This window comes from Nannobrachium achirus (assembly GCF_963921795.1).
Source record: "Nannobrachium achirus genome assembly, chromosome: 18".
NCBI lineage: Eukaryota > Metazoa > Chordata > Actinopteri > Myctophiformes > Myctophidae > Nannobrachium > Nannobrachium achirus.
This window is the reverse complement of record NC_137825.1, coordinates 37,366,265-37,383,129: the sequence shown is the minus strand read 5'-3', so window position 1 is coordinate 37,383,129 and position 16,865 is coordinate 37,366,265. Positions and strand designations below refer to the sequence as shown.

At 43.0% G+C, this 16,865-nt stretch overlaps 1 protein-coding gene across 1 annotated transcript in view; it reads right to left on the bottom strand.

Moving 5' to 3' along the window:
- Nucleotides 1-8,889: 8,889 nt before the first annotated feature.
- erbb2 (erb-b2 receptor tyrosine kinase 2) overlaps nucleotides 8,890-16,865 on the bottom strand; it is a 37,385-nt gene continuing 29,409 nt past the window's right edge. Inside the window, exons 19-27 of the mRNA XM_080748106.1 lie at nucleotides 16,408-16,506; nucleotides 15,841-16,026; nucleotides 14,902-15,057; nucleotides 14,464-14,539; nucleotides 14,196-14,342; nucleotides 13,694-13,791; nucleotides 13,180-13,371; nucleotides 12,389-12,740; nucleotides 8,890-11,243 (exon numbers count right to left, since the gene is read on the bottom strand). Coding sequence (XP_080604232.1) covers nucleotides 10,894-11,243; nucleotides 12,389-12,740; nucleotides 13,180-13,371; nucleotides 13,694-13,791; nucleotides 14,196-14,342; nucleotides 14,464-14,539; nucleotides 14,902-15,057; nucleotides 15,841-16,026; nucleotides 16,408-16,506 — 1,656 coding nt within the window. The 3' untranslated portion in view covers nucleotides 8,890-10,893. The remainder of the gene's footprint in view (nucleotides 11,244-12,388; nucleotides 12,741-13,179; nucleotides 13,372-13,693; nucleotides 13,792-14,195; nucleotides 14,343-14,463; nucleotides 14,540-14,901; nucleotides 15,058-15,840; nucleotides 16,027-16,407; nucleotides 16,507-16,865) is intronic.

Below are 16,865 nucleotides of genomic sequence, written 5' to 3'. Positions count from 1 at the left end.
CACCAAGGCAGCCGTCACACGTTTCAAGGAAGATCAAACATAGGGCCTTTCGCTCTGTAGGTGGTGGTCGTATGCCTGTTGCAGTGGAAGGCAGAAGGGACTACAGGAGTATGGGGGCAGTACCCAAGGCCCCTGAGGTGGAACCTGGGTCCCAAACAGACGAGGAGGAACCTGAGGCCCCGGAGTCCCAAACGGATGATGAAGAGGTCCCCGTGGACCAAATGGAAGAAGAGGCAGTTCCTGACTCCCAGTCGGAAGAAGAGGATAACTGGAAACCAGAAGCTACAATCGAGGGAACTCCAAGGCAGCCGTCGCGTGTTTCAGGAAAGCTCAATCATAGGGCCTTTTGCTCTGAAGGTGGTGGTCATATGTCTGTTGCAGTGGAAGGCAGAAGGGATTCCAGGAGTATGGGGGCAGTACCCAAGGCCCCTGAGGTAGAACCTGGGTCCCAAACAGACGAGGAGGAACCTGAGGCCCCTGAGTCCCAAACGGATGATGAAGAGGTTCCCGTGGACCAAATGGAAGAAGAGGCAGTTCCTGACTCCCAGTCAGAAGAAGAGGATAACAGGAAACCAGAAGCTACAATCGAGGGAACACCAAGGCAGCCGTCGCGTGTTTCAGGAAAGCTCAATCATAGGGCCTTTCGCTCTGAAGGTGGTGGTCGTAGGTCTGTTGCAGTGGAAGGCGGAAGGGATCGCAGGAGTATGGGGGCAGTACCCAAGGCCCCTGAGGTGGAACCTGGGTCCCAAACAGACGAGGAGGAACCTGAGGCCCCTGAGTCCCAAACGGATGATGAAGAGGTCCCCGTGGACCAAATGGGAGAAGAGGCAGTTCCTGACTCCCAGTCGGAAGAAGAGGATAACGGGATACCAGAAGCTACACTCGAAGGTACACCAAGGCAGCCGTCGCGTGTTTCAGGAAAGCTCAATCATAGGGCCTTTCGCTCTGAAGGTGGTGGTCGTATGCCTGTTGCAGTGGAAGGCGGAGGGGATCGCAGGAGTATGAGGGCAGTACCCAAGGCCACAGAGGCTGGTGAGCATGTTAAAAAGGTTTCTCTTACATAGATGTGATGCCACTGTATTGTCCTTAACTTCAACAATTGTTAATTAATTTGTAGTAAATGACTGGCTTGACACACACTACCCACCTGTGTAAATCACACAGACGCTAAGGCATGCAAGGCAACTTGTGCAACTTAGGCTTTGCTATATCAAGTAAAAGGATGCATTTCTTTACATGTAGAGTGGACAGGTAATGAATCTGCAGGAGAAGGTCCGAGTAAGAGGCACAGTGGTCCCCACCTGACAGGCCATGTCAGTGGTACTTCTGCACAGATGGCTGGCGATCTTGCAGACCAAGAAGAGTGGGAGGATGAAGAAAATGATCATGAGCCTGAAGGTGTTTTTTAGTTTTCTTACGGTTTTGTGTGTATGAATATTTGAATATAATGGAATATTTATTTCATGAGTTTCTTGTTTTCTAATGACCTTAGATCTCTCCATGAAGACTCCTGCATTCGTTCGAGCCATAAGGAAGGGTGTGGTCACTAAACCGCAGTCCTCACCTACTGTGCTTAGAGATATTCAACCCAGGCAAGTTAAACTCTCTGTTGAAGCACCATGCATGTCATTGGCATTAATCACATAGAGTACATAAGGCTGCATTGTGAGTGTTTTGATGGTCACAAGGCTTGGAAGTGGTGTATGAAGAACACATCCATGTCTCCACTCCTGCGTAGTGGAAGATTTTCCATCTAGTGCAAAACGACGAATGGCAGAATGTTTGGTGGTGCTGCTTTCTGTGTGCTTACTCTGGCCACATCTGCACCACCTCCACTGTTCATTACAGTGGACGAGGTTAGGGTGGAGCTAGGGAGGTTGCGCCCTGGAAAGGCTGCTGGCCCAGACGGGGTGTGTCCAAGACTGCTAAAGGTGTGTGCAGCCCAACTGGCGGAGCCCCTACAGAGACTCTACAACCTCAGTCTTCAAAAGGGGAGGGTCCCGGTTCTGTGGAAAACATCATGTCTTGTGCCGGTACCCAAGGTAGGGTGGCCGGGGGAGCCAAAAGACTACAGACCGGTGGCCCTCACTTCACACATCATGAAGACCCTGGAGAGGCTACTGCTCTGTAAACTGAGACCACAGGTCAATGACAAGCTTGACTCCTTGCAGTTTGCATACCAGGAACACATCGGTGTGGAGGATGCTGTCCTCTACATGCTGCACCGAGTCCACTGTCATCTGGATAAGCCGGGTCGGTATGTGAGGATTATGTTCTTTGACTTTTCAAGTGCATTCAACACCATCCAACCCCCCATACTCAGAGACAAGCTGGATGGGATGGGGGTGGATCCCTCCTTTGTGACCTGGATAACAGACTACCTGACAGGACGACCACAGTATGTCAGGCTGGGGAGCTGTGTCTCGGGGACGCTGCTGAGCAACACAGGGGGCTCCACAGGGGACTGTCCTTGCTCCTTTCCTGTTCACATTGTACACGTCAGACTTTAAATACAACTCAGAGTCCTGTTTCATTCAGAAGTATTCTGATGATACAGCCATTGTGGCGTGTGTCAAGGGTGGACATGAGGAGTACAGGGACCTGACGAAGGCTTTCGGGGAATGGAGTGAAAGGAACTGCCTCCTGTTAAACACCTCCAAGACTAAGGAGATGGTGGTGGACTACCGCAGGGACAAGCCTGCTCCTCTTCAGCCTGTCGAAGTCCAAGGGACAGCCATCGAGCGGGTACAGTCCTACAAATACCTGGGACTCCACCTGGATGAGAAACTGCCTGGACTGGGCTCTGAACTCTGAGGCAGTCTATAAAAAGACTCAGAGTAGGCTCTTCTTCCTGAGGAGGCTCCGGTCCTTTGATGTGTGCAGTAGGATGCTGCACATGTTCTACCAGTCAGCTGTGGCAAGTGTCATGTTCTACGATGCAGTCTGCTGGGGAGGCAGCCTGATGGACAAGGACGCTAAGCGGCTGAACAAGCTGGTGAAGAAGGCTGGCTCCGTTCTGGGGGAGAGGCCGGACTCACTGGAATTGGTTGTGGAGAGATGCACAAATAACAAGAGCAGGGCCATAATGAGCAACGCTAGTCATCCTCTCCACAACATCCTAAAAGGCCAGAAAAGCAGTCGTAAGGACATGTTCCGTTCGTGGCCCTGCAATAATAATCGTTTTAAGAACACTTTTATTCCCTCCGCCATTAGACTTTTTAATTCAATGGCCAGCCGCTAGACCTGGACTACTAATTAGTTTTTTAGGCCTATGCAGTGGACTTTTTATTTTCCCTATGGTTACCTTTTTAAATGCTTTTTAATGTTTTTATGTGTATTCACTCTGTTTTTAACCTGTGTCCAATTCCTCTTTTTGTGTTGTTTTTAACTAATATGCCTGTATGCAGCTATGGGATATCTGAATTTCCCCTCGGGGATCAATAAAGTATGTATCTATCTATCTAAGTGACCTGTTGATTATTTAAATGTACTTTGTTCCTCCAGTGTTGAAGATGCAGCTTCTGTTAAACCAAAGAAGCGTACTGCGAAGACGGGTGGAGAAAAGAAAAGGGAGCCCCCCTCCATTTTCACCAAGAGTTACTGCATGGGCAACTTCAAACACTTTGCAAAGACCAAGGTTTCCTCAGACGTGTACCCTGTTCTTAAAGAAACGTAAGGCTACTTGATTATACTTGACCATACTATTATACTTGACCTGATTTTGCCAGGTATGTTGCTTCATATGGGTTCAAACAACTGTTTTAAGTGACAAGTGGTGAAAGACTTTTGGCAGCTAGTTGGCAAATTTGTTTTGTGGTTGTCAAGGTATGGTAACCATAAAAAGATGAACAGTCAGCCGTTTACAGCATACTTTTTGGTCTGCTTTTCATGGTAATATAAGTCTACCTACATTTTCAGTTGGTGTTTGCATTCTAATGGAACTGATAAATGGAAGTGGAAGCTTCCTGGATTAATGATATCTGTTCTTCCCAGCCCATGGCATGGTGTCGGAGGGTTCCAAACTGGACATTTCAGGTGTTAAAACAATGTTCTGTTTTCCCTATTGGTTTAATAGAATGGAGAAGTTCTTTGACCGGATGGTGGAAGACTTGGAGACGTATGCCAATCATGCCAAGAGGAAAACCATTGAAGTGGAAGATGTTGTCCTTCTGCTGAAAAGGTGTGGATATTTTGATTGTAACCAGTACAGAAGTGCCACAGCCAGGCCTGAATATTTGCTGTGAGGTTTTCAATTGGACAAATCTCTACAGACAAATGTGCCAGCCGTTCATGTGTTTTCTGCCCATATGTAAATTATTTTGTCAATCTGTGTCAACTCTTAAGCTCAAGACACAAGCTACCCTTCCCAAACTCATAGGCCAGGGCATAGCAGTAGGCATGGTTTTCTGGTGCCACTAAAAACTCTCCCATTCATTTTCCCCATAGACTTTTACAAAAACATAATATCAATTATTTTATTCCTACAATCAAGCCATCGATGATCCTGAAGAATCATGACCATAAAACCTTAGATTTTTGAAGAAATTTGTATTTAATTATATGATGTACTTTGTTTAGCGATGTATGTATTTTTCTTTTCACAGAATCGACTGTTTCATGTTCATGATTCACCAGGATCCCAGATGGCTTGATTCTAGGCTTAGTTATCCCCAATTATATTATTTATTTCTGCCACTTTTTTTTGCATCCTATTACTATATCCACATTCTTTGAGCTAGAAATGTTGTTCAAACTTGAACTTGTTCAGCTTTACACAGTTATTATTGCTTGTACTTTTCTCTTTACAAATGTTTATACTTTGAGATTTTTTAAAACATTTCCCCAGTGGATTCCTCTGGGAAATGAATTCTGTCTTGCTATTCTTGCTTGAGCTGAATTGAAAGTCCCATGCAGTTTCTGCAGGAACTGCTTTTCTACATTAGTTGATATATAAAGGTCTATGGGGAAAAATTAATGGCATGTTTTTACACTTTATCTTGATGGGTAATGCGTCCACTTGCATAGATGCTCAGCCAGGTTACAAACTGGTCACACATGTTTATTTTCTTTCTTTATTCATGTTTGTTTATCTTTGTGTTTGCATCTTGCTCTCTCCAGACAGGGGCATGTGACTGACAAGGTGCCAGTGGAAGTCCTCATAGAAAAGTATCTGGACATGAGTGCTCGGAAAGAACTGATTCCTTGTGCCTCAAGTGGGAACGTTGTCTTCCCCAAGTCTATTTCCTAAGATGTCCGTTCTTTACTGTTTTTTTTTAATGTCTTGGCATTTCTTGTTTGTTATTACCTAATAAAGTTTTTTCAAATGTAACGTCTTTGGAAAGCCGTTTTTAAACCGTTCTTTACTGTTCTCTTTTACTGTTATTATTGTGGGAGTTTTTCCAATGGTATTCATTGCTATGTGGTTCTCAAACTTTATTTCAAGGCTCCTCACAACTCAAGAGTTGCAGACGTAAGGGTCCATTTAGAAACCCCTCAAGCAATCCTGAGGGTCCCATAGACCCCACTTTTAGAACCACAGCTATAGTGTATTTCAGGAGGGAACCCAAACTTGAATTTATAGTGTCCCAATTGTCTTTATCTTCTGTATGCATTCTCTCCCGATTGGATGAAATCAAGTTCACCTGGGTGTGTTTTGTTATGTCTTAGTTGGAAAAGAATAGTTAAGGAAGACGCTCGGAGCCTATTTGACTGACTTTTTGACTATTATACTATTTAACTGACTATTTAATGCACTTAAAATATATATTTGAAATATACTAAATCTAACATGACCTGTATGGTCCCAAAACATCCACCAGATGGCATTAACTCAAGGTTTTGTGACTGCAACTAACTATGATGCCTGCTAACTGCCCACTTGCAGACATACTGTACAGTGAAACGATATGAATGAATGCCCCAGTCTGTTAAGAGGGAAACTTGCCTGAGAATCTTTCATGTGAGATAATCAGAAAATGGGTAAAGAACAGAACACTAGACGTAACTAGTATGTAGTATTAGTGGGTAGCCTTGAAGCTTGAGTTGTCTGTAGATAAATTCTACAGACAAATTAAACTGAACAATCTGGATCCCCCCACATCTTTGACCTAAAAACATCATGTCCCCTGTCTGGTGACGCCAACCTCCTTGAGGTCCCCAGGACAAGTGCCATACGCTATAGCCATACCGTACCTGGGAAGATAGAGCTTTTGCTTTTGCTGCCCCAGTGCCCCAACCCTGTGAAATGCACTCCCCAAAACTCTCAGAGAAGCCCTTTCTCATCACCCCACAGTTTTTATTGATTTTATTCCTTAGTCTTAGCCTGTTTTTCTCCTTATAAAGCTTTTTCAAAATGTAGTCTTTGGGTAGGGGTAGACTGGGGTCAAAAGTAACACCATTTACCGGTAATATACCAGCCATAATTCTATTTGGCACTTGGATTTATCTTTTATTTGAGTTAAGTTATTTTTGTTCCTATCTTAATTCAGTTTGATTTGATGTTAGTTTTAAGTTTTTATTCAAGCACTTGAATCAATTTTTGTATTGCACCAGTTTGATTTCATAGTTGTTTTTGAGTTTTTAACCTAGAACCTTCAATTTATAAACACCTGACCTTATTCCTTGTGCCATGCTGGCATGGGAGATGCAAGTGAGAACAAAATAAAATACATAACCTTGTAGAATGTTAGATGGAGAGTGAGAATGTGCCTAATGCATGCTGTAGCTGTACCACTGTGATATTCTAGTGCATGCCCTTTGGTTAAATATTAGTCAGGCAGAGTTAAAAGAAAAGAAAAAGCATCCTTTTTTTTTTTTTAACCAAGAGGCTTTTCAGCTTGAATTATGAACTCACAATGTCAGCTCTGCATGGCATGTAAATGTTTTACATTCAATTGTAGACATATAATTTTTTCCAGTCGTATTATGGATTTTAATACTGCTTATTTAATGACATCATTAAATAAACATCATAAAGTCTTAATATAAAATGTTTAATATTTTACATAATTGGCCTCTAACAAAAGTATTATAATAGGAATCAAAGGGCGTAACCAGTTACACCATTTGACACGTGTGTGTATGATTTAATTCATGTTCTATTTTCCTCATGCATGTCCAGACCCGCACTTTGAAAACCTGTGTATTTCAGGCACACATGGTGTCTACAATAATTCCATATAAAATCATTTCAGATGTTTTTACCGTTTCTCTCTTAACCCACACAGCCACGACTGGTCACAATGTATCAAATCAATTATTACCTACAAAACATTTTGTTTTTGCTCTAGCTACTGTACACTCACCAATAGAAGAAGGCAACATGAAACACCCAGTGAAGTGTTATTATACATCCCGCAGTCCATGAAACATATACAAATATTCACATGAAAAGGTACAAAAGATACATTTTCTTAAAATATACATTACAGATTTTCTTCTTTTTTTTCTATATGCCTTCAGCATATCCTAGGCTTTTCATTTCTCACGTTTCTCATAGATGAAGACAAAATTACCATGATATGGAATCATGTTAAAGGTTAATCCATATTATGCTCTGTGTGTGATGCATCACTTGCCAAAAAAAAAAAAAACTTTCAGTCCAAAACCAGATATTCTTTAGCAAGACAGTCATAAGAAATAATTATTTTGGCTTAGCTCTGAAATACTTCTGTCGTTTTCCGCAACTCCCTGAATCACATATACCAACATTGTTACATAAATGCTTTCAGGATCGAACCTGAGACTTCTGTGTTAACTAGGGATGGTCCTTTTAAGCACTACACCCACATTTACTGTGTGGAGCCAGTGGTGGCCATAGATATGTCTATGGCGGTCACCACCATAGACATATCTATGGCCACCACTGGTGGTGGCCTTAGCTATGTTTCACACGTTTAAATTGAAACAGGCCCGACCGTCAGTGGGCCCCACCCACCTCTCAGGTAATGTGGGTGGGTGGGTGGGGGGGCACATTAGCTCTTGAACCAGGGCCCAGATCCTTAAGGCAGCCCCCTCTGCGGAACTCCCATTACTTATGGGTTAGTTAGGTCCATGCAAGGGTGCATTATGTTATGTATGAAGTAGAAGAGATCCATTTGTAAACTCTCAGGGTTAAATGAACACATGGGAATTTGTCTGACAGATGCAGTAAGAGTAACAACCTGCTCGGTTTCTGTTAGAAATGATATGGTATGTATCTCAATGGACCACCTACAATATCCAATTCACTGATAACTGTTGCTTTTTTCTGAACATCAGAAGATTGTGTAGTGTGACAGAAACTGGTCAATGATTCAAATTGAAGATGATACCACACCCTTGAAAGTACATTAATATGTCTCTTACAAAATGCAATGCTATTACCGAAGAATGTTATCTAAAATCGATCAACAGTTCATAAACACAGATGGTCCCATTCCAAAAACTGCATTTGGTCGGCGTAGTAAAATAGCCAATAACTTTCAATGTTTTTTGCTGTTATGTCAGCCATCCTTTTGTAAAAGTAGGTGTCACTTTTGTTCAAATACTGGGTAGGCTGTACCATTTTAGAATGAAACTCGCCATATATGAAAAGGGATGATAATTCAGCATGCCACAGAGACTTCATAGAGAATAAGAGTTGCGGGGGTGGGGGGTGGGTGAGGGGTAAGAGGATTGCACACATTTCAACAAATGTCTGAGCCCTCCCACCCCTACACAGGCACACTCAACTCATTGTTTAAAAAGAACCGCAGAGAAATCATCCATCTTCTTCAGGATGAGCTGGCGACATTCATTAACCCAGAGAGAAAATGTCTTTCAGTGTTCAAAACTCAGTAGTACCATAATTCCGTATATTTAACTGTACGCTGCAACTGACATTGTGAAGAATGTCAGGAGCCACATGTTGGGGTAAAATCATTTTATCTATTGATCATCTTTATAAAAAAAAGTATTGAGGATTCAGAGCCGCCACATTCCCATATACTGTAGATGAATTGCATTGTCTCCCTTTTTCAAAGCTGTGACAATATCTATCGTTGGGATGGTTAGTCAGTCTGCTGCTGCTGACCTTCCAACAAGTCCACAGGGGGTGGGACAAAGGCTCCATTGACTGGTGTGGCACAACCCCCCCCCCCCCCCCCACCCCCCCTTTGCTGCTGCAAACACACAAGTTAACGTGGAGAAAACTGTAGTTGATTATTAACTAGGAGGCCAGTGGGCTCTTGCTAGGAGGAATTTGAACCATGCATTGATTATCGAAACTGAGGAGAGCTGCACATCTCTCCTTAGAAATTACATTCTTTTCCAGTGTGGTAGTGCATGGCTCAATTTGTTTATAAAATCAATTCATCTCACATTAAACGAAAGCACCTTTTCCTCATCATACAGGGTCAAAGATATCCCACTTTCCATCCTCCACTTCTATGAGGCATATTCACCAACAGTTTGCAGGACTGTCTGGCACATTAAATGGCCCAAAACACAAGATGCATTGTAATGACACCAGCTTTGGGTCCTTGGGCCGTAGGCTAGTGCATAATGCTATATTGCACATATTTCTTTTCCTTCTTTTCTTTAAGAATGCAAATGACAATACCAGTTGTGTTGTCAATTTGAATATTCCAAACTCAATTCTAAAATATATTTTTTGTCTTAAATTATAAGTCTTTGCAACATAATACAATTCTTTTTGCGTCTTTAAAATATCCTGCTACTGTGGATCGTACCAGATGCTAGCTGCAGCCAAAACCATTAATGTCCACATATATCAGTGTGATACAATGACTCTGTTTTCCACATACAGGACGTCTTTCTTTCGGGATGTAGCCTATGTGTAATGGCCAGATGGGAACCAGGGTCTTTTCTAGCCACAACAAAATGGCTTTGACTGTACCAAAGATCAGGTCTGGGAGCAACTGACCCGAATACTAAATATCACCATCAATGCCTATTATGGCTCACATTTGTTGAAAAGAAAAGCTTTAATTAGCCTATATATTTTTCCCGTCCAAATCGGCAGACAAGCCGGAACCTTCTGTGTGTCAACACAAAGTGGGATTCAAAACATAGTTTACAAAAGAAGTGATTCACATATAGTAAAAACAACCATAAACATATAAGCATGTATAAAAGAAAATAAACATGAAAAAATTATCGAGTTCATAAAACGCAGTCCAGTGTTGGATTCTCCCTGTTTGTCAAAATGACGTGAAAATAAAATAAAAAAAGTTGTTTTGCCTGCTCGTACCTCGAGTTGAGAGTATTTGAGAAAAGACTTCCATTGCTTATAAAGTACTGAGTCCTTGTCGAAGCTGTGTCCACTTTCGTTTTGGCACTCAGGTCACATAATTTATATATATATATACACAACACAGCTTCAAGAGAAGACAAGCAGGAAAATAAACAAGGGCATGTAGTGTACATAACTTACCAGCTGAATTAGTGCTACACGGTACTGGGTGGTGGTGTGTTTCAACTCTGTGATTTGGTGACACCCTCAGTTGTCTATAACCAGGGTTTCTCTCGACAGCGGCCCTCAATTCAATTACACACACACACACACACACACACACACACACACACACACACACACACACACACACACACACACACACACACACACACACACACACACACACACACACACACACACACACACACACACACACACACACACACACACACACACACACACTCTCTCTCTCACAGAAACACAAATAATTGGACACATTCTTTGGCACACATCACTGTCGCTGTCATCCACAGTCATTCCCACTCCCACCTCCCCTCTGTTCGTTCTCACACACATATGTTCATCTCCCTTTGTTTCTAGCTGATCCTTTCCCTGTGGCGGAGCCCAATTGGTATGAATTCAGCTCCTCCGCATGGCACCTCCTCCAGTCCCTCCCCTCATGTATGCCCGCTCCAGGTGTCCGCTAGTCCGAGGTACTCTGGATTCTCCGCAGTGGGGGTCACAAAGCCATTCACCTGCCTGGGAGGAGCTCCGTCCCTCCCCATGCCCGGAGCCCCGGAGCCGGCCTGGGCCTTAGCCACTAGGTCCAGGTAGTACGGGTTGTCAAAGGCTGGAGACAGAGGGGTACCAGAGGTCAAGGGGACCAAGTACTGAGGGTTCTCCACACTGTGTCCAGAGCTCAGGCCATTAGGCAGGCGTCGCTCAGACTTGGCCACCTTGCGAGGCAGAGTGCTGGGCCGCTCCGGTATCCCCGGTCTAAGGTCCTGAATCTCCTGGTTAACGTATTCTGACCGGGAGGAAGGAAGCAGAGTTAGAGGAAGTGAACCACACAATTTATGGACCATATACTGTACATTATAGTGAATCTTATCTGGCAATGACTACACTTCTAAATCTGCATTTGCAGTCTGATTAGTTTGATGTTCTATGGTCTGCAGTTTGAAACAGAATGTAGATGAGAAAATGAAAATGGTTAGGTCTGTCTGAGGGTTTTATAAATATTTAACCAATGACAAAGTATTAAAAAGAGGAGCCATCGTAACACAGGTTGTTTTCCATATCCTGAAAAGTAACTGTTTTGGACATACAAAGTTTCCACCCAACAGCAATGTGTTTTCAAGATCCTAAATCGTATTAAGAACTAAGTACTTCTCAATTGCCTGTCCAGAGTGAGCATGCTCATGGATACTCCACCAGGGGGAGTTCCTATGACCTTGACCTGAAGTGTAAGAATGCATTTTATTATGCAGCCAATGCTCTGCCAGCAGATCTGAAATGTTTGTGTTTTCACACTGTTCGTACTGTTTGTAGAGTTTGTTGGGTGTTTAATGTTTTAAAATGGACCACCATGGAAAGATTCAGCTTTCTTGTGATTTTATCCATTTTGGTGCTTTTAATGCCGATACTATGTACTTTTAGCTGTGCCCAATATTCCATTATATTCACTCATTCTAGTCACTGTGGGAGACAAATCAAAACATGGCATGTTGCTGTCCAAATATTTGGTACTTGTACACTGGTACCCATATATGGAGATCCATGTACCGTGTATGGAGATGCTGTGAGAGCCCAAACATGCTTACTCAGTTATTCGTTATATGAAAGTCCTATGACATCTATGACATCTGACATCATACCCTTTTATGCCCATACATGGAGATCCCTGTCTGTAGAACCAGCCACACAGATATGGGCTGTCTTGGCCATCTGTCTTGGCCATATATGGATTCTGTAAGTGTGGTATATGGCCGATGTGGCCTCCATATATGGGCATTCCCATATGAAGTCCTGTTAGATATGGGATTAATATTGATGACATCAGGGAACTCCATATATGGGCATAAAAGGGATTCTGTTAGTGTGTTTTCCCTGACACCACAGTGATGTCAGAGCGTGATGTCAGAGCAGCAAACCCATAGGTCTCAGTCTCACCTGGTAAAGCATGACTGTGATTATACCCGTGACTCCGTCTGGGTAAGGAGTGATGAAGGTAATGAGGATGAGGATGGTGATGGATAGGCGGGCCATCCGTTTCCAGGTCCCCCTGGCTGTTGTAGCGTCCTGAAGGGTCATCCAGACCACCGTCCAGGAAGACAGAGTCAGACTGGCCCCCAGTGGAGGGGCTGCGCGCCAGCGAGGGGTACTGAGGGCCCCAGGGGCCGTTGGAGCTACCGGCCCCTATTGGAAAGGTGGGGTACTGGCTGCGCAGGGTGCTTAGGGATGAGTACATGCTCCTTGGTCCGCCAACAAGGGATGTCTCAGCTTCTAGGCACTGATCCGTACTCTGTAGGGGAGAGAGGTTAGGAGATATTAAGAGAGAGTAAGGCAAACTCCTTAAAAAACACATAATCAATAACCCTAATGTTAATTAACTGACCTGAATAACCCTGGTGGAATATAATTTGATGGGTTATCGGGCCTATTATTTTTTCTTTATTTTTTTTCCTTTTAATTGACTTGTTTACTTGAAAAAGAAAAAAAGAAAAACGTTTTATTATTTTTATTGTATTGTATTGTATTGTAATGTTTGTTGTGGGCCCCAGGGGGAGTATCTGCTACTTTGGTGCCACTTTCAATTGACCATAGAGTGTTTAATTGTGGACATAAGAGGCAATACGGAAGGTGTAAGAGAGAGGGAGACATAGAGAGATGGACAGACAGACAGACAGACAGACAGACAGACAGACAGAGAGAGAGACCCCAAACCCTCCTTCCCCACTGACCCTGCACGAGTGGTGTCGAGAGGGTCCATTAACGGAGGCCCCGTCTCCCTGCGTCCTGGTAAACATGTTGGGCTGTGGTACCAGGTACTCCTCAGCATCCAGCAGGTCCCTTATTTCAGCCCCTTCCTCCTCCAGAAGCATCCGGAAGAACTGACTGTCCACCGGGCTGGACAAGCCTAACTGCTCATCATTCTGATGGGAGACAGAGGAAAAAGATTTCAGTGGGCGGTGGAGTGTGGTAAAGAATGCAGGAACTGAAATATAACCAAGAGATAAATAATATATAAAGATGGGTGGGGACACAAGCAATTTCAGAGCCTTTTTATTTTAATCATCAATCAGTCGATTGTGTTCCAGCATTGGAGTTCTTATTTATTATTATCACTATGACATGTTATATTTTAACATTTTTCTTTTTAATATTCATGTTATATTATCATTTAAATCGAGGTGTTTTGTCAAATATTTGGGGGCCTCACAGCTCACAGTCTGTATTATGCGTACACAAACACACCTGAATGACTACATAGCGAGGCGGATCTCTGGCCATGGAACCAAATTCATTCACCAGCTCTTTGAACTTTGGTCTGCTGTCAGGGTCAATCATCCAACCTGTGCAATCAAATACCAACCAAGAAAGAAACTTTAATCCAACATGTTTCAGTTAACACTTAAACCGTCTATAATATATAATACATGGTGAAATCTTTTTTCCTATTTCTTGTTAAACACTACTACTACTAACCTACTGCTAGCATTTTGGCTATGTGAAAATGCGGTATTAGTAAATTGGACACAAATTGTCTCTATAGTTGGACCGCTTTTTCCTCTCTACACAAAGTATCTTTTCCAAAACATTGCAGAATAGCAACATGTTTGTGGATCTGCAATTTTTGGCCAATGTTCCCCCCAGAATACTGTATGGACGCTGGGTTTCAAGTGGTTAATGAGTGCTTGATTGACTGTCCGTCAATCTTCCATTTTCTCCCATAAAGAATAAGAATAATTCAACTGACATTTGACCATGATCATGTAGACATCGATGGTGCAGATGAGGGGCTGGGGCAACCTCTCTCCTCCCTCCAGGAGCTCAGGGATGTCCCTTGCAGGGATCAGGTCATAAGGCTTGGCCCCGAACGTCATTAGCTCCCATACGGTCACGCCTAGACAGAGAGACGGACGTTTGGACAGCAGAGTTAGAGCTCGAGTTTGTAGTCACAAAGCGAGTTCACAATGGGCTCCCTCACCAGATTTTATATTTTGCCAAGCACGCAATAAACTGACCGTAGCTCCAAACGTCACTCTGATGGGTGAACTTTCTGTGGAGAATAGATTCCAGAGCCATCCACTTGATCGGCACCTGAAATGTCACAAGAAAAGTAACGTTTACCAAACCCTAATTTTAGACTTGTTAACCAAGAGCCCATGTCCTAACTCGTGGTTCTCAAAGTGGATTCCAGGGACTCTGTGTGTTCCTTTAGGAGGGGTCTAGATTAATCCATACAAGTCTGTAACTCTGGCAGTGTACAAATGGATCCATTTGTACACTGCCAGAGTTAAGGGGAGACCTTGAAATGTGAAGGTTTGAGAAACACTGTCCTAACGTATGATGGATTGTACTGCATCCCACCCCCCCACCCCCTCCAACCCCCCTGCGATCATTTAATTTCAGAAAGTGTGTGGTATTTACAGTGTACACACACACACAGCGTCCTAATGTACCTTTCCACCATCAGCATGGTATTCGGTCTCATCTATGTCCAACAGGCGAGCCAGTCCAAAGTCTGTGATCTTCACGTGGTTTGGATTCTTCACCAGAACATTGCGAGCAGCTAGATCTCTGTGAACCAGCCTCACCTCCTCCAGGTAGCTCATTCCCTGCACGTCAACCCAGAGAAAGATACATTAACCTCATACAACCATAAGCATGCACAAATGTTAATCACGTAAAACTCCAAACTCAAGAAACGCACTCAAGAAAACACAAAAGACTAATCAGGCTTGTACTGGCACAGTGGTGTCAGTTCAGAAAAAGGTAAGGTATGGCAACATGACTGGTGTCTTGCACGCGCGCGAAGGCGCGCGTGCAAGACACCAGACACCTTTGCAACAGGCATGATACATTTATTTTAAGAAGTACATTCTAATTCTTTTCCCCAAAACTTTATATGGTTTCTTGGGCTGGATATGGCAGTCTGGAACAGTTGTTCAAGTGTGGCTAAACTTGGCGTAAACGTGCCACAATTAACAATAATTAATTGCACCTGTGCAGCTGACCTGCGGAACCTGGGAATATACTATTCAGTCAAGATGGGGAGAATAAAAGTGTGGAGAATATAATTATAATACCTTGTTAAATTTAGCATTTGTAGTTATTTTACTGTCATTTAACAACATAACCAGCACAGATAGACAAAGAGACATTCATGGATTTATATTTTAAAGTAACTTGTATTCTCCCCCCTGGACCCAGGGTATGGCAGCTGCATACCCCTGCCATACCCAATTGACGCCCCTGTACTCGCATGTTAAAAGTGTGCACACATATTTGTGTGACAAGGCCGACAGAGATAGTGAAGGCCAACTAATACTTTATGTTACGTATAAGCGACTTGTCACAAAAGAAAAGCTGTAACATCAAGGATCCTAAGCTAAGCGTACCTTAGCTATCTGCACACACCAGTTGAGGAGGAACTGGGAGCCGATGCGGTCCTTGTTCTCGCGGACGTAGTCCAGCAGGCAGCCGTAGGGCATCAACTGAGTGACCAGCTGCACCGTGGACGTCAGGCATATCCCCAGGAGACGACACACGTACGGGCTGGCCACCCCCGCCATCACGTAGGCCTCCTGGGATACATGGAGTCAGAAGATTTCATTGTTTCATTGTGACAAAAAAAAAGTTACTAGGCCTGTTACAAGTATTACATGATCGCTCTTAATTATTTGAGATAATTAGCATTATTTTGCATAATCGCCAGAATCATTTCACATATAAAAAAAAAACAGCTTGTAGATCGCTTATGTATTTTTTTCAGTAAGTTCTTGTATGTTTTAGTTATTTGTCATATCTATCATATATATTATATATGTTGCAAAGTTCAATGCCAAAAACACAATTAAATCGTTAATCGGAATTATTTCTATGACAATCAATCGTCAAGTGGAATGTCATGATTGTGACAGCAATTACACAGATGTAATTAAAATGAACTTGTTTTACAAACTCACATCGAGGATCTCCTTGTTGGCCTTGGGCGAGGTGTTCTCTCGTAATACCTTAATGGCCACCGGGATCTTCACATTCTCTCCGTCAGGAGCCCACACTCCCTGAAACAGTGGCCATGGAGCAGTCACTTCACACACTCCTCAACGCATTCAGTGTGCTTTGTCTAAATGACTCTAAACTCTGTCTTGTAATAATCAGTTTGTAAAAGGTCCGTGTTCAAACAACCCAAATTGGAAGTGCTGCAAGTGTACAATCCAGTGTACAAGCAAAGAAGGATGATTGGTCTCTTTAATCACTAAAGGAAATACCTGATTTTAGTAACAACAGTCACTCTGAGTGACCAAGACGTCATTTGGTCATTCAAATCAAGTACTTGCTTAGCAAATAGACAGTGACTCTCCATCCCTCTTGTAATAAGCGAAAAAATGTATATGCATTTTATATAAAATGTATATATAAA